This window comes from Nannobrachium achirus, assembly GCF_963921795.1.
Source record: "Nannobrachium achirus genome assembly, chromosome: 9".
Lineage (NCBI taxonomy): Eukaryota > Metazoa > Chordata > Actinopteri > Myctophiformes > Myctophidae > Nannobrachium > Nannobrachium achirus.
This window is the reverse complement of record NC_137818.1, coordinates 13,409,321-13,428,180: the sequence shown is the minus strand read 5'-3', so window position 1 is coordinate 13,428,180 and position 18,860 is coordinate 13,409,321. Positions and strand designations below refer to the sequence as shown.

At 46.0% G+C, this 18,860-nt stretch overlaps 1 protein-coding gene across 1 annotated transcript in view; it reads right to left on the bottom strand.

Moving 5' to 3' along the window:
* Window positions 1-11,727: 11,727 nt before the first annotated feature.
* The window catches only part of LOC308290651 (limbic system-associated membrane protein-like), a gene marked incomplete at both ends in the record, with an annotated part of 69,786 nt that continues 62,653 nt past the window's right edge, over window positions 11,728-18,860 (bottom strand). Inside the window, 2 exons of the mRNA XM_080732562.1 lie at window positions 11,728-11,831; window positions 16,729-16,877. Coding sequence (XP_080588688.1) covers window positions 11,728-11,831; window positions 16,729-16,877 — 253 coding nt within the window. The remainder of the gene's footprint in view (window positions 11,832-16,728; window positions 16,878-18,860) is intronic.

Here is an 18,860-nt window from a genome sequence, read left to right as displayed (position 1 = left end):
AGTCCGCCAGCTAGCTGAATTATGGGCAATTTGTCGGAGGGCAACACTGCACCTTAACACTGGTGTTGAACGCGCTGTGAAAATAGGGCCAGTGGCGCAATGGATAACGCGTCTGCCTACGGAGCAGAAGATTCCAGGTTCGACTCCTGGCTGGCTCGCCAACCGATTTGACCCAACGCTGGGTTAGAGTCCACTAAGGCCTAACGGTGAAGTCCACCAGCTAGCTGAATTATGGGCAATTTGTCAGAGGGCAACACTGCACCTTAACACTGGTGTTGAACGCGCTGTGAAAAGAGGGCCAGTGGCGCAATGGATAACGCGTCTGCCTACGGAGCAGAAGATTCCAGGTTCGACTCCTGGCTGGCTCGCAAACGGATTTAACCCAACCTGGGTGAGAGTCCACTTAGGCCTCACGGTGAAGTCCGCCAGCTTAATGAATTATGGGCAATTTGTCGGAGGGCAACACTGCACCTTAACACTGGTGTTGAACGCGCTGTGAAAAGAGGGCCAGTGGCGCAATGGATAACGCGTCTGCCTACGGAGCAGAAGATTCCAGGTTCGGCTCCTGGCTGGCTCGCAAACAGATTTGACCCAACGTGGGTGAGAGTCCACTTAGGCCTCACGGTGAAGTCCGCCAGCTTGCTGAATTATGGGCAATTTGTCGGAGGGCAACACTGCACCTTAACACTGGTGTTGAACGCGATGTGAAATGAGGGCCAGTGGCGCAATGGATAACGCGTCTGCCTACGGAGCAGAAGATTCCAGGTTCGACTCCTGGCTGGCTCGCAAACAGATTTGACCCAACGTGGGTGGGAGTCCACTTAGGCCTAACGGTGAAGTCCGCCAGCTTGCTGAATTATGGGCAATTTGTCGGAGGGCAACACTGCACCTTAACACTGGTGTTGAACGTGCTGTGAAAAGAGGGCCAGTGGCGCAATGGATAACGCGTCTGCCTACGGAGCAGAAGATTCCAGGTTCGACTCCTGGCTGGCTCGCCAACCGATTTGACCCAACGCTGGGTTAGAGTCCACTAAGGCCTAACGGTGAAGTCCACCAGCTAGCTGAATTATGGGCAATTTGTCAGAGGGCAACACTGCACCTTAACACTGGTGTTGAACGCGATGTGAAATGAAGGCCAGTGGCACAATGGATAACGCGTCTGCCTACGGAGCAGAAGATTCCAGGTTCGACTCCTGGCTGGCTCGCAAACAGATTTGACCCAACGTGGGTGAGAGTCAACTTAGGCCTAACGGTGAAGTCCGCCAGCTTGCTGAATTATGGGCAATTTGTCGGAGGGCAACACTGCACCTTAACACTGGTGTTGAACGCGCTGTGAAAAGAGGGCCAGTGGCGCAATGGATAACGCGTCTGCCTACGGAGCAGAAGATTCCAGGTTCGACTCCTGGCAGGCTCGCAAACAGATTTCACCCAACGTGGGTGAGAGTCCACTTAAGCCTCACGGTGAAGTCCGCCAGCTTGCTGAATTATGGGCAATTTGTCGGAGGGCAACACTGCACCTTAACACTGGTGTTGAACGCGATGTGAAATGAGGGCCAGTGGCGCAATGGATAACGCGTCTGCCTACGGAGCAGAAGATGCCAGGTTTGACTCCTGGCTGGCTCGCAAACAGATTTGACCCAACGTGGATGAGAGTCCACTTAGGCCTAACGGTGAAGTCCGCCAGCTTGCTGAATTATGGGCAATTTGTCGGAGGGCAACACTGCACCTTAACACTGGTGTTGAACGTGCTGTGAAAAGAGGGCCAGTGGCGCAATGGATAACGCGTCTGCCTACGGAGCAGAAGATTCCAGGTTCGACTCCTGGCTGGCTCGCCAACCGATTTGACCCAACGCTGGGTTAGAGTCCACTAAGGCCTAACGGTGAAGTCCACCAGCTAGCTGAATTATGGGCAATTTGTCAGAGGGCAACACTGCACCTTAACACTGGTGTTGAACGCAATGTGAATTGAGGGCCAGTGGCGCAATGGATAACGCGTCTGCCTACGGAGCAGAAGATTCCAGGTTCGACTCCTGGCTGGCTCGCAAACAGATTTGCCCCAACGTGGGTGAGAGTCCGCTTAGGCCTAACGGTGAAGTCCGCCAGCTTGCTGAATTATGGGCAATTTGTCGGAGGGCAACACTGCACCTTAACACTGGTGTTGAACGCGCTGTGAAAAGAGGGCCAGTGGCGCAATGGATAACGCGTCTGCCTACGGAGCAGAAGATTCCAGGTTCGACTCCTGGCTGGCTCGCCAACAGATCTGACCCAACGCTGGGTGAGAGTCCACTAAGGCCTAACGGTGAAGTCTGCCAGCTAGCTGAATTATGGGCAATTTGTCGGAGGGCAACACTGCACCTTAACACTGGTGTTGAACGCGCTGTGAAAAGAGGGCCAGTGGCGCAATGGATAACGCGTCTGCCTACGGAGCAGAAGATTCCAGGTTCGACTCCTGGCTGGCTCGCCAACCGATTTGACCCAACGCTGGGTGAGAGTCCACTAAGGCCTAACGGTGAAGTCCGCCAGCTAGCTGAATTATGGGCAATTTGTCAGAGGGCAACACTGCACCTTAACACTGGTGTTGAATGCGCTGTGAAAAGAGGGCCAGTGGCGCAATGGATAACGTGTCTGCCTACGGAGCAGAAGATTCCAGGTTCGACTCCTGGCTGGCTCGCCAACGGATTTGACCCAACGTGGGTGAGAGTCCACTTAGGCCTAACGGTGAAGTCCGCCAGCTTGCTGAATTATGGGCAATTTGTCGGAGGGCAACACTGCACCTTAACACTCGTGTTGAACGCAATGTGAAATGAGGGCCAGTGGCGCAATGGATAACGCGTCTGCCTACGGAGCAGAAGATTCCAGGTTCGACTCCTGGCTGGCTCGCAAACAGATTTGACCCAACGTGGTGAGAGTCCACTTAGGCCTAACGGTGAAGTCCGCCAGCTTGCTGAATTATGGGCAATTTGTCGGAGGGCAACACTGCACCTTAACACTGGTGTTGAACGCGCTGTGAAAAGAGGGCCAGTGGCGCAATGGATAACGCGTCTGCCTACGGAGCAGAAGATTCCAGGTTCGACTCCTGGCTGGCTCGCCAACCGATTTGACCCAACGCTGGGTGAGAGTCCACTAAGGCCTAACGGTGAAGTCCGCCAGCTAGCTGAATTATGGGCAATTTGTCGGAGGGCAACACTGCACCTTAACACTGGTGTTGAACGCGACGTGAAATGAGGGCCAGTGGCGCAATGGATAACGTGTCTGCCTACGGAGCAGAAGATTCCAGGTTCGACTCCTGGCTGGCTCGCAAACGGATTTGCCCCAACGTGGGTGAGAGTCCGCTTAGGCCTAACGGTGAAGTCCGCCAGCTTGCTGAATTATGGGCAATTTGTCGGAGGGCAACACTGCACCTTAAAGGTCAAATGACATTCTGTTTTTACCAATCATAAAAGTCTTTGCCCTGGTCCTAAAAACATGTTTTAAAATGTTTAAACTTGAAAATCCACTCCATGGAGCCATGGTCTCTCTCTCTGTTTAGGTGTCATGAAAAACGGTCTGTCACCTGAAATACTCTATAATCACCACCAGGGGAGCCTCTCTCTCCCACTCATTCTAACAAATATTAGTATAGCTTGAGTACAATTTTGAATATTTGTACTTTACTTGAGTATTTCCAATTTTCAATTCTTATACTTCTACTCCACTACATCTCAGAGGCAAATGCACTTTATCTCTCCACTACAATCATTTGGATTTTGATTATTAATACAAATCACTCACTTCAGCCCTTATAGGCCAGCAGTTCTCAAACTGGTACCCAAAGTGGCCACTGGCCACACACACGCACGCACACGCACGCACACACACACACACACACACACACACACACACACACACACACAGGTCCGCCCAGCTCCAACACAATGACCGAGAGATGCATGCTCGCAGACGCGATGCATGTGTTTCGCTGCTTTGCTTTGGTACAAGACACACTGTGACACACACACACACACACACACACACACACTGACACACAGAGGCTGAGCTGAGCCCTGACGAGGCACACACAAACAGCATCGAGAGTCGCGAGTGTTTTTTTCTTCCCCGGGACCGACGTTACCGGATCTCTGTGGTTACATCTGTACCCCCGCCCCGCGGAGTTCAATTTAGACCGTACGCGGTAACGTTATAGCTCTGCTCCGCGCTGCAGAAACACTTCACGGTCCTTCTGTAGTTATTATAGTAACATATTTTGTCTAAATGCCTCCGTTTAGAGAACCACCTATTGCTTGTGTTATCATAGCGTTTTACTGTCTGCTCTCCGAGTCGCCGTGCCCGTGTGTGTGGAGGGAGGACAGGGCAGCGTGGAGTTATAGTCGGCTGCTCCACGGTCCACGGAGCTCTGCCCCCGGGAGAAGTGCGCTGTCCTCGGGGACTCGGTGATGAGGAGGGAGGCGCTGTCCACGGACCCAGCCAGGGCGGAAAATACATAGCGATATATAGCGATTTTCATTATTTCACAAAAGCATAAACTGACTACTTGATATGAAGGATATTGATGTAAATAAGATATCCGAATGGGTAAATATATTTTATATGCCCATATTTACAATTAAAGGATAATATAATGTAAGAGGTCACTTCCTCAAAACTCGGGCTGTGGAGAAATACAGACAGGGAGACTGGGAGAGGGGAGAGAGGAGGAGGAGGGGGGGGGGGTGAATCGACTGACGACGTATGAATCCAGTAGCCAATGAACTGCGCGTTTGAGACTCATTATGCAGAAACCAGCACAAACACACAGATAGCAGGAAAACCACTGCATGTCAAAAGTTGCGTTTTTTTTGGTGTAATTGATGCCAGGAATCATTAAAAAAAGCATAAAAAACTCAAAATTTATTTTTGGATGTCACCACCCCTTTAACACTGGTGTTGAACGCGCTGTGAAAAGAGGGCCAGTGGCGCTAACCGGCGAGCGTTCACCTACCTCGCTCCCTCCTTTAGCGGCCAACGGCGGGGCTCACCCCGTCCAAGTAAAAATCTACCGAATTCAATTGTTTCCAATCAAAACGCCTCCGGTCGCATGTCCATGTGTCTGCCAATAAAATCACAGCGCTCCTTTTCATTTCTCCTCTCCTCCCTCCCTCCCTTCGATCAAAACACACCGTCCCTTGCGGGATTCCATCCAATCACACACACACACGACTTTTCAGGTTGCTTTTCCGGTTTGGACCCAAAGCGGATATGGAAACGGTACTTGCTTTAATGTGTGCGTACACATTACCGGATACTGTAGGCGGGCTTTAGGCAGAATATGAGCACAGAGCAGCAAATGGAAACCACTCAAGGGTGCGTGGGATCTAAACAGTGACCTGGGAGCGACCTTGGGAGTGAGAATGAGATGCTTTCCGACGTGGAAAAACAACAACAAATGCTACGCTTTTTTTTTTTTTTTTTTATTGCGGTCCTTTTGTACTTTGTAAGTCATACAACTCGATGACATTCTTCAAGTATCCATGGCCAGATAAAGCTTTAATTGTAAAGACATTTTATTTGATTCAGTCATGGTCCTGGAGCCAAGTTATTGTTATTGCAACATTAACATACTGTATGCTAGCCGCAGCCTCTCTGCAGTCATTTGTCCGGCCGTGCGGCATGGAACTCTGGGAGTCAGTTACTGTGATGTGCTCTTTGTATCACAATTATTTAATATTTTTATGTGTTGTGTCAATGTCAGGCATTTTGTTTGTTTTTTGTATGGTGTTGTATTCTTTTTTCTTTTCTTTTTATCTTCATGTCTTGTCTGTAAGCAGTCTTTTTTATTGTCAAGTAAATGTTGTCTTGTTCGTCCAAAAAAAACAAAAAACTTAAACATATTGTTTAAAAAAAAACATATTGTATGCTTTTGGAAAAAAGGGGGGGGGGGAGGGGGGGAGGGGGGGGGGGAAATGCCATACAAGCGTCAAAACTGCAGTGGTGGTACTCACATTTTCTACTTAAGTAAAAGTATCAATAATGCAATGTAGATGTAAAAGTCCAGAATTCAATATGTACTTACCGGTAAGTAAAAGTATGAAAGTGTTGGCATCAAAATGTACTTAAAGTACCAAAAGTAAAAGTACAAACTGTTTGAAAATAGCAGATCTACAAGCTTGTAGATCGGCTATTATCAAACAGCCTAGGTATAAAATAGGGCTAAAGTGGTTGCATCTAACAACCTGTTGACATGATGTTGCAGATGGCTCCTAAAAAGACACATAAGGCCATGGGAGCTGATGCCTGGGTCTCAAGGCTGAGGAGCTTTTCTGCCACAGGGGTTTGGCCCTCTGACGCTGGGAACAGGCCATCCCCAAAGCAGGCCAAAAGTAAAACTGTTTTCCATTTGTTCTTATTTTATCCACTCACCACTGTTGCATATAGATTGTTTTAGCCCCATAGACCAACAGGTTTCTGTCATAGTAAGTATAATACCCTTACATTTTAAAAGTAGGTCTAATTTTCATTTCTTACAGATTGAGAAGTGTCCTGTTCAGAAGCGGGGACAGAGATGTGTTTGTGGGTTCCACTCTGCAAAGGTAATCATATGAACCTATTCTGTACATATTATATAGTCAAACATTTGCTGAAAATAGCAGATCTACAAGCTTTTTGATTGATTGAATCATTCATTTGGACACATCACTCACGTGTTGCAGTGAAATTTGGTGTAATCTTAATTTCAGTTACTGAGATGTGCATATGTCAGGCTAGAGGCTATACACACTACACAGTAAAGCATTGTTTGATAGTGTACATGATAAATAAATATGATTAAGTCACTGATTATCATGATAATCTTTATTGAAAGTCTGTTTGGCATGTAGGTGTGATCCAGATGTCGGGGGAGGGGAATGCCACCTGTACAAACAGCAGTTCAGAATGGTTATGCTATGGGTTTGTTTTGTGTCACTTTACTGACAAGCATCGGTGAATTGACATAAAATAAATGCAAATGCTATTCAGTTATAATACTGGTAACCAGAGTTCTAAACATTTAAATGTTATCTTTCTCAACTCTTACCTGTCCTCTGCTACTCCCAGGGTGCATGCCTAAAAGAGTCCCTGGGGCAACAATAGCTCTATCTGCCCCTGAAGCCAGCAGCTGCAGCACCCTATCTACCCCTGAAACCACGGCCTGGGCTCAGACTAGAAATGGTGACTAGTATAATACTGTACCATGCATGTCCTCTTTGTCATCTTTACATTTGACCATGATAAAGGAGATAATTAGATTATGTTTAGCATTTTTTTGCTCATTCTGACATTATTTTCCAGTTTGAGAAATGTCATTTTGGTGGGACCCTCAGTGAAGGTATTAAGCCCAACCTTAATTTGACAAGGAACCCTCCCTGTCCAGGTTTGATTTATTTACACCTGTGTTTGACATTTGACAATTTAGATTTCTCTCCAAGAATCCATCCAGTACCACTGCCTCCACCATGTCTTGTTCCACCACCCCTGTGAGGAGAGCCCCTCCCAAAACACATCCCTCTCCCAGAACCCCAACTTTTATACAGACCACTTCCCCCTTCTCCCTGCCACCCTCCTCCACTACCTCTGTGAGGCCCACGGCATCTGTCGTTGCTACCTCTGTAAGTGTTATTCAAACAAGCATTTAAATACATACTGTAAGAAATGGATCATATTTCAATACGACCTTTTACACTGTCACTGTGCCATTCATTGTCAGTGGACCTGCTGCCTCTGGTCCTACCACTGATGTCACCACAGGACCAAATGTGACCTCTTGCACTGCTCCTGCTCCTCCAGCTGCTACTCCTGGATTTTGATTTCTATTTGCATCCGGCTTCTGGTATGGATGCCTTACCATCTGTGGAATGTGGAGTTAAAGTGTCCAGACTGTGGCAAGCTGCTGACAGGTGGAGGTGGAGGTGTTCATACCTGTCAACCAGCCAGATCATCTTGGACCAGTTGGACCTTCCTCACCTGGCAGAATTCCGCATCATCATAACCCGCATGTTGGTAGCCGGTTAATCTGTTATATTTTAATCAATTTACAGAGGGGCCTAGAACAACGTACAGTTGTTCCTATGCCAATGCATGATTGAAATGCAGAAGCTGTTAAAATGTTGCCCTGCACCTTATTGCTGTTTTGTTGATTCATGATTGATACACAACTGATACAGAATGATTTCTCTCATACTGAAGGTTTGCATGTGACTTTTCGTGTCATCCGCATAATGCGAGAGAGGACACTCGGGAACAGCTCTCATCGGCTGTTGATGCAACTAAGGGAGAATCACAGCGAGGAGTGGTTACACCGCCTTAACCGGTACCTTGCTTAATGTGTTGACTTTATGAAGCCAAGCCTTCTCCCATTACCCCCCGGCTCCACCGGGCGCGTTGAGCGCCGCATCAACGTCAACGCTGGGAACGCTCCTGTTTTAATCAATGAAGGGTGCTCCACTGCCGACGGTAACGTCAACGTCGGACGCTCCGGTGACGGCGTCCAAACTCGAAAATCGCCCCGGTTCAATTTTTTGACGGCGTCCACAACGTCCAGTCATGTAGAAAATATGAATAAATGCATTGTAGGCTATATTTAAATGTAGGCTATATACTGTACATGCGTTTCTGCTGTTGGCTATCTATTCAGCGACCGGGTATTTCCCGGTGAATCTGTGCGCAACGGTGGGGGCTTGGGAGTGTGGGGGACACGCACCACTGACTATTGCTGATGATGGAGAGGTGATAGCTTAGCTTTTATGTATTATGTTATGTAATGTAATCTTGCCGATTTAGTAAGAGACCCCGTCGCCAATTGCAAGATATTTAAAAGTTATTTGGGGCCATGATGAAATCCATTTCTTCCCACAACTAGACTAAGGATGTATATTGTCTGTGTTATTGTTTACAACCACAATTATTCACGTGTGGCATGATCGCGGTTCACTAGTTTTTAGTAGGCTATTAGTGTAGGCTTAGAAGCCTTTTCAGAAGTTAATTTAATGTTTTCCATTAAATGATTTCCTTTATCCTCATCTAATCTTGCGCTAATGCACACAACTGTTTTTGCCATGTTTTAAGGCCGTGTTAGGCTTTTCAGAAGTTAATTTAATGTTTTCCATTAAATGATTTCCTTTACCGTCATCTTCTGCTAATGCACGCAAGGTTTTTCACCAGGTTTTAAGGTCTTATTTTAGTTGTTTCTCATAAGCTCGCAACCCTCCTTGCCCATCGGCCCCCACCTTTGCGCACAGATTCACCGGGAAATGCCCGGTCGCATCTATTCACAAGGGTGACTAGATGTCCCAAAAATCCTAGCATATTTTTTTATGTAATTTACAGCGGTCTACTTTGATAAAAAAAATGATGTACAACGGGCTATAATCATGACAAAACAAAGTGGTCCGTGGTGCATTGCTGCTCTCTGCTGAACATAGTGTGCGCGTACATTCACATTCAGGTCACAAATAGTTTTATTCCTGTTTGAAATTGATTTTCATGTTGTTTTGGAAATGGGCTATATTGGCCATAGAATGAATACCTCAGTCACAGCCGTTGCGCTGCGGTGGAGCCGGCCGGACGTCAATGAGACGGCGTCAATGACGCCGTCAAGACGCAGAGCAACGCGACGCCGCCAGTGGAGCCCTAGCTGGCCTTAGCCTTCCAGGAGCCTCCAGAGCCTCTGTCAATCCATCTAACAGGTGGCTTCTTACAGTGTATGGGAAGGACATTATGAGCAGGATTGACCACATAAAGGCCAGCATCACCTCCACATTTGGATCCATATTAAAAATGGACTCCACCAAGAAGGTATGAATATAAATAATTAATCTATATATTTTTTTCTTTTCTTTTTTTATTATTAAATAAGAGAAAGGAATCCTAATCTCAAATGTCACCTTTCCTCTATATTTAATGACAGATCACCAAGAAGCTGGCAGGAGCATCAAATGGTACAGCACAATGGCAAACCTCAGTTGGAAATGAGATTGGCCAAATCCTCATTAGTGTGCTGACTGACCGGAAAGGAGATGGCCTGGACCAGATGACAGGAGATCTGGTTAAAAGATACCAACAGGCAGGTGAAATTCTTTATTGGGAATAACCCAATGATAACCATCTTGTTTTCAAGGGGTTCCGCAAATTACAGAATACATAAAAATACATATCCGTAGAGAACAAAACAAAGAAGAGACAAAAGTTAGTCTTTCGCCAAAGCATTGATATGTGGACTATTTGTGTTTAAATACCCACATACCTGCATACCAAGAATATGGCAGAGTTTGTTTAAGCAGGGTTGTATGTGTTGTTATTAGTGTGGTTGCTATAGGCAACACACTATTGTATTCTGTCCAAGATTTTTTCTGTTTTCCTCTACGTATGGCGTACGCTGACGTATACCCACAACATCAAAAGCAGTTTTTTGTTGCTTCGTCATTGGTCAAGTGTTACTCCATATAGCCAATGAGGAACACTTAACCAATGATGAATGTCACTCCATATAGCCAATGAGCAACCTGTATTCTTGGTGACATCATCTTTATGTCTCCTACTTCAGCCAATGAACACACTATTGTTATCAGTTTGAGTTTACAGAGTAACATTTAGCCAAAAATAGCTGTCCTCACTGGGTAACTTGTAACACTTGCTATACACCACGTCTATTTCAAACAGCTCTCTTTTTCAAACATAGATAGAAATATACTGTGTTGTGAATAGAGCTTATATAAACCCCCCCCATAATAGATAAGATCCACAAATGCGCTCTGTAATTGCATTCAATGACAAAATGACAATATCTGATTTATTTATCATTGTTTTCACAGAGAATCGCCTCTTTATGTGCAAGTTTATGCCTGTCTTGTTTTCATTCCATTGTCTTCTCCGCCGACCAAAATGCTGGGACAGACAAGGAAGGCTCTTGCAGAGTTTATTTAATAACACAGACGAACGGCGAGGCGAGGGAAGCACTCCTCCGTAGTTATGGCCCGCCTACTTGTTGACCGTCAAATCACATTCCTACCAGCGCTATGTCCTACCTTCCTGGTCCGTTTTACTAGGAAATGCCTGCGTCACCACAAGGAAGTGGAGCAAGTGGATAACTTCCGTTGCAGTCCATCTTTAAATTGATTGAAGGCGGCTTATGTCTGCAGAATTCAGAGCTAAGCAAGAAGTACACAATAATGCATGTATCAGAACTAGATATCACACTTGCAATTTCTCAGATTGGCACGTGTTCTGATAATAGAATTGCAGAATTCAATTTTCAAATGTGACTCACGTCAGGGCAACCACAATCACAATTTCCAAAATTGCATCTTTTTAATTCCATCATGCCATCTATCATCTTGTTATTCACTGTCAAACAAGTCTTTGTTGTTAGTTCCACTCAGAAGGAGCCAGGACAACTTCACCAGGCTTCCTCCGTGATCGTTCCCGACCCGGGGAGGATTTATAAAACTCAGGAGAATTCTTTCCACTTCACAAATCGTCTTAGTTTAATTCTGTCCGACCGGAAGCCAGAATAAAACACATCCCACCGGCAATAAACAATTACTGACCAGAAGGGTCAGTATCGAAAAGCAGAGGCAGAACAATTAGAACCCAATATACTGTACATATAAAGGGTTTAAGTGGTTTATAGAACCATTCAAATAAAGGGTTCTTTCAAGATCCTTCGTCTAAAAGGTTCTTTCTTCAACGGTTGGTCTTCTATGGAGGAGGAGGAGGTCAGTATGAACACTTGAAGAACAGCCAGACGGTGCAGCTGAACAGAAGCCACAGTGAGTGACAGACACAAGCTGAGCCGCTGGCGTCTCCACCTGTTCCTGGTCCTGGAGAGAGAGAGAGAGAGAGAGAGAGAGAGAGAGAGAGAATGGGGCAGAAAGAGAGAGAGAGGTGGGAGATAAATTGAGATAAGTGGAACTGGACACAAACACAGATGAAACGGTTGAAATCAGTGTTTAAAAAGCATCTGTGTCACACAGATTTTAACCACTTTAACGCTATTCAAATACAGCAGATATACAAGCTCATAGCACGGCACCGAGTGCAGCGCTATGAGCTTGTAGAGCTGCTATTTTTGAAAAATCATGAACAATTTAGCTAATCTTTGAATATATTTTTAAAGCGAACATCTTTGCTTCTGGAGGGTCCCTGGACAGGTAGAGGAGCACTGGACTCGTAGAGGGCAGGGCAAGACACTGGAGCAGCTCAACTTGGTAAGGACAAAAAAACGGGAATGATCATGCTGGACTGGCTCATCGGGACAGGACAGAGTAGGGTGGAAAAGTACTGGGGAAACTGACCCCAAGTACTGGAGACTGACTGAGGAGGCAGGGAGAAGGTGACGAGAAACGAGCAGGAAAGAAAAAACACAAGAGAGAGAAAGATTATGAAGTAAGCACACAGGCATTCCAACACACACACACACACACACACACACACACACGCGCACACGCACATGCACACGCGCACAAGTACATGCACCTTCAAAACAGAGTGACAGAACTCTTCAACCGAAGTGCGATTGGCCCGGGTTCCAGTTGCTGGAGTGCCGACCCATTATGGCCCGGCGATTTGGGTCTGGGCCCAGGATGTAACGGCTGGAGGTTCAGCAGTGACCACCAGTGGCAGTTCAGAAGGTTCATGGGGTGGAGGGGGTGGGTCGGCAGGGGACACTGATTGAGGGTCCCGGCAGACTGTCAGCAGAGACAGACACTAGGACATCTGGAGGGGGCGTCAGCAGGCCGCAAAGGGCCAAACGAGACCCTCCCTTCGATTGGAGGCGGTTCAGGATAGGCGGGTGCAGAGTCAGGACAGACGGGACTGACAGATTAAGCACAGGAACAGAATGGGACACAGGACTGGTAGGCTGCAGGTTCACAAAGCCAACTCTAAAGCACACTTTTAACCAGATTCGGCCACGATTTTCATCGAAAAGCATCGGCTGCTGACAGGGAGCCATCAGCCGACAAGCCAGCTTGTCGGCAAGAGATGCTTGCCGTCGATAAAGCCGGCGGGACCGTCGATGGAAAACCGAGCCTGCTCATGTCTTTTGCAAGAGTCGGTAGAATTGAAGCGACTTGGTAGAGAAACACCGCTGCCGCGGTTGCCAAACTCTGTGAGTGAAACAAGTGACCAGGTCTATGAAAACAAGCCCAACAGTTCACCACTTCGCTATTAGCTATTTTCTAGAAGATTGTTGAAAGCAAGGCCAAATAACCCCCCGGCTCCACCGAGCGTGTCGAGCGTCGCGTCAACGCTGGGAATGCTGCCGCTTTAATTAACTAGCGTCTAGTCGGCGACCTGGCCAACTCGGAACAATGTAAATAGGGAATGAATGCCCCGCCCTTTAATGCAAACCCCATTATACCTGTTTTCATAGGATCCGTTTTGACCATCTGTCTGCCTGTGTCCATTTATGCCCATATATGGAGATATCTGTCTGTCTGTCTGTCTGTCTGTCTGTCGGCGTCCATTTTATGTCCATATGTGGAGATCACTGCAGTTATAGTTCTGGGTCCATTTTATGCCCATATATGGAGATATCTGTCTATCTGCGTCCATTTTATGCCCATATATGGAGTATCTGTCTGTGCCTCCAACTGTGTTGCAGACACAGTGCCGGTTCCCCCTTTAATGCAAACCTCATTATACCTGTTGTCATAGGACCCGTTTTGAACATCTGTTTGCCTGTGTCCATTTATGCCCATATATGGAGATATCTGTATCTGTCTGTCTGCGTCCATTTTATGCCCATATATGGAGATCTTTGACCATCTGTTTGCCTCTGTCCATTTATGTCCATATATGGAGATATCTGTATCTGTCTGTCTGCAATTCATTTCATGCCCATATATGGAAAACGCGCGTGCCCGTGGGACGAACGGTTCTCGAGATACGCGGATTACATACATACATACACACTCACAGAGATTTTTTGTTGACTCATGTGGCGTACGTGATGTCAGAGCCTTTTATGAAGTGATGTCACAATGAGTCAGAGCTTTCGCCGATTTCCTCCGGAACAGCCTGATGTCAACAATCAACCCCGCATAAGGAGATTCCGAACGTTTCGCGCCGGTTCGGGAAAACCGCGCGTCGGGTCGGGTCGAGACCCGGCACTGCACTCCGTGCCGTGGCGGGGAACGCGCGTGCCGAATCTGAAGCCGGTGGGACGAACGGTTCTCGAGATACGCGGATTACAGACACACAGACAGACAGACAGACACACACGCAGAGACTTCTCGCATTTATAGATAGATGAAGGGCGCTCCACTGCCGACGTCAACATCAACATCTGACGCTCAAATTTGCCCCGGTTCATTTTTTGACGCCGTCCGACGCCGGCATGACGCCGTCTTTTTGGTGAAGCCCTAGTGTAAGCAACTACACTACAGAAACAAGCCCAAACAATAGCAACCTGTGACTAGAGGCTTTACAGGAAAACAAGACCAAAGTCACTTATAATGAGCAAACCAGGCAACACACCAGCTTAGCGCTGCTCATGTAGGCTCACGTGCAGGCTACGGATGTCTCGTCTGAATGCAATCTTCCGTCGCCCGACTTTTAAATGCCAAGTTTGCCACTAAATGCCACAGACTGCTAGTCTGCCAGGAGATTGAAAGAGTTTCTGTAGTCTCTTTGGTGTGGAGTCACCATAACAGGTTGGCATGCAGAGAGGGTACTAGCAGACTGGAGAACTCTAGACAATCAGCGCTGGAATAGGCTAACAGGACACAGGTGACTATAGGGTTAACAATAATCAGGTTGGTGAGACAAGACAGGTAACAGCTGCAAGGGCAGACAGGAAGACCAGAACAACACTAAATAAAAATCACACCTAGTGTGAAGTGAGCGATGCTATTTATGAGTTAATTTCATTAAGCGTCCCGCGAAGCTTGGCCAATGTGACCCTGGGCGTACAACAAACTTTGAGCGATTTGTGCCAAGATGTAGGCCAGATGTAGGCCGCGCTTCGAGAGGCTTTGTCCGCTTAGCTCCTTCCAGGAACACCGCTCAATAATAAGAGGCAAAGGAAACACCTGGGGAATTGACAAACTACCAGGATTACCAGACTAATATAAACATAGAGCTACAGAAACATGTCTAAACACCTAAACCAAACAGGGAACAAGAACAGGACAGAGACAAATAAAATGTCCAATGCTGAAGATATAACTGTCCAAGGTTTGAAACAAAGCAGGACAAACAGGGGGCAGAGGAGGAGCAGACTGTGACACAGAGAGAAAGAGGGAAAAAATATATATATATTTTTTTTTAACGTTGTCAATTAAATGAAGTTAGCTAATTTACAGCAAATGATATCTTGCACATAATTCTACATTCATTAAAACTCTGAACTCTGACTGGGTAGGGAGACGGGGAGATACGTGGATTAGCCTATTGCTCTGGATCTAAGGATCGTTATAGCAATGTCCTGCAAATCAAAATATGTCAGAAAATGTATGTTGACATGGCACACTGACTATCTAGAAAATAAAAACATGGCACTTCATTTCAAAAAGGTTGCTGACCCCTGGTATAGATACACACGGTCGCCTACAAATTCACGCCTCAAGGGATGCGTCCATGAAGTGTACCATGCGGCCACTTAAACTTAGCTAGCACTTTTGACTCACTGATTAAGTATGGTATGTTGTGGGTTTTATATTGCGATATGGCAGGTATGTCATATTAAAAAGGACAATCTAACAATGGGACACATTATTAGAACACAAATAAAATCCCCACAACCTCCATATTAAACCAGTGAAAAAACTGTATTTTACGATGCCTCTCATAATATAAGGATTGCACTGACAGCCGCAGTACACTGTTCTCCCTTACCCGAAGTCGGGCCGCTGTCACAATAGGGGGGGGGGGCGTGAATTTGTAGGTGCCTGTGTGTATCTATAGAGTAACTTACTATTATATGGAGACTGGCACTCTTTGATGCCCAGTCTGTTAGTATAGAGTAACTTACTATAGAGACTGGCCCTGTGGATGCCCAGTCTGTTAGTATAGAGTAACTTACTATAGAGACTGGCCCTGTGGATGCCCAGTCTGTTAGTATAGAGTAACTTACTATAGAGACTGGCCCTGTGGATGCCCAGTCTGTTAGTATAGAGTAACTTATTATAGAGACTGGCACTCTGGATGCCCAGTCTGTTAGTATAGAGTAACTTACTATAGAGACTGGCACTGTGTGGATGCCCAGTCTTGTTAGTATAGAGTAACTTACTATAGAGACTGGCCCTGTGGATGCCCAGTCTGTTAGTATAGAGTAACTTACTATAGAGACTGGCCCTGTGGATGCCCAGTCTGTTAGTATAGAGTAACTTACTATAGAGACTGGCACTGTGGATGCCCAGTCTGTTAGTATAGAGTAACTTACTATAGAGACTGGCACTCTGGATGCCCAGTCTGTTAGTATAGAGTAACTTACTATAGAGACTGCACTGTGAATGCCCAGTCTGTTAGTATAGAGTAACTTACTATAGAGACTGCACTGTGGATGCCCAGTCTGTTAGTATAGAGTAACTTACTATAGAGACTGGCACTCTTTGATGCCCAGTCTGTTAGTATAGAGTAACTTACTATAGAGACTGGCACTCTGTTCGTAGGTTAACTTACTATTGAGATAGAGACTGGCACTGTGTGGATGCCCAGTCTGTTAGTAGAGTAACTTACTATAGAGACTGGCACTCTGTTCGTAGATTAACTTACTATAGAGAAAGAGACTGGCACTCTGGGTGCCCAGTCTGTTAGAGGCCACGCAGGTGTAGTTCCCATAATCCTCCTGGGTGACATTGGCGAAGGTCAGGACGGAGGAGGTACCGAGGGTCTGGATGTTGATGGCCTGACCGTTGGATATTCTGGACAGGAGAGAGAGAGAGAGAGAGAGAGAGAGAGAGAGAGAGAGAGGCTCCACCTTAGCCCGTAAATGGTGCATTTATATAGCGCCTTTATCCACATCGTTTACATAGATTGTGCATTACATTCACCCATTCACACACACACACATTCATACTCTGATGGCAGAGGAAACCAAGCAAGGAACCGACCTGCTCACCGCAAGCAACAAGGGGTTCAGATGTTAATTACATGTTAATTACTCATTCATGTGGACAACCTGAGATCACAACATTATATTATATCTCCTATCATTCGTGTTCCTACTGTCAGAACTGATTTTGAGAAATATGCTTTCAGCTTTTTTTCCCCATGTAATAGTAAAAGCCCACGCCAGAGGGCAGTGTTGACCTGCTGAATATTTATAATGGTCAGCCTCCTCTATCAAGAGACATCTTTTAACCTCCTCAAGCCCTCGTTTGAAATGATTTGAGATGATCTGATCCCTTTGTTGAATAGAGGTGTGCATTGATCGCTCTGTTGAATAGAGGTCTGCTGTGGCACAACCCTCCATCTTCAATTTGATTACGATTCAGATGGGTTCCCAGATTGCATTACGGCTGACATCTCACGTTGGGTTGTTTTCTCTGCTCTAATAATAAAATGCCCTCATGCAATCATGTGAATAATGGCTCTATCGGTATGTATACAGCCTGTGATTTTCAATCAAGCAAAGCGAAACACTATCGATCGCTATGAGGAAAATTGAAAGGAAAAAACACAGGCATAGGAGTGTGACAGGAAGGGGTGTGTGTGTGTGTGTGTGTGTGTGTGTGTGTGTGTGTGTGTGTGTGTGTGTGTGTGTGTGTGTGTGTGTGTGTGTGTGTGTGTGTGTGTGTGTGTGTGTGTGTCGGGGGGGGGGGGGGGGGGTCAGATGGATTACAGAAAAGACACAAGCAGCTACTGGTAGTGATCATTTATGAGCTCTCTGAATGGCTACTTAAGGATCAGAATTGATCCCACTAATAGACTGTAAATAATATGGACGGTGGGACCCATTGGTTGCAAAAATGAAGCTTTATTCCCCTTGTACCCATTACTACCCAAGGAACGCTATTGGCTGCCAATGGTCACGTGCAACCGCAGGGATACATGGGACATTGTCTTGAGCTTGCCGAAAATAAAGCACACAAAGAAGAATCATCACAAGCCTATGATCACAAGCCCCTCATACAGCATACCCTGCTTTAACATCAATTATAACATAAATGGGACCATATTTTCACAAAACGCATATCATGGTGATTGAATCGAGGCTTTAAACTAGCGACAGGAACCATAAACTATTTATGACAATGTTTATTAAGGTAAGAAAATCAAATGTAAAAGTTCGGGGGAAATGAATGGAATCCTATGGAGAACATGTTGCTTATGGTACCAGAACAGTGCAACTAGTAGCCAATCATAGGAACTTTTAGTTCCGTGTTTGCTTCATTTTAAATCGGGAGAACTGGCCCCCTGATCCCACTCCACCAATACCAATTGGGTCCTATAAGCACTGCGTGCATAAAGAGTGTAGAAAGAGGATTCCTGTTAGTCACAGTGGTGAAGTCAACCATGATAAAGTGTAGATTACAATGGAGTGTGGTGTTGGTGGGGGGAGTTACAACTTTTCTTTGTACCTATGATGACGTCCACTTATGTCCTTTGGTGAGTTATTTGGTGGCCAAAGACTAAAGAGTCCTATCCTGGAGCCACACACACACACACATATTTGAATCAGTTCTTCAGTGGTTCATTGAGGTGATGATAATGTTAAACATACAGTTTTAGAGAGGACATGTCTAACAAGTATTTTTTCCCATTGCTCTTTTAAGAAGGAGAGCAAAGTGTGTCATCCATTGTAATATTTCTATAATGTGTGATTAACACCGGTATAGTAGTCTAGGGAGTGATTAAACAGGTGATATTATTCAATCATCACACTACGCTGGTGAAGTCATCAA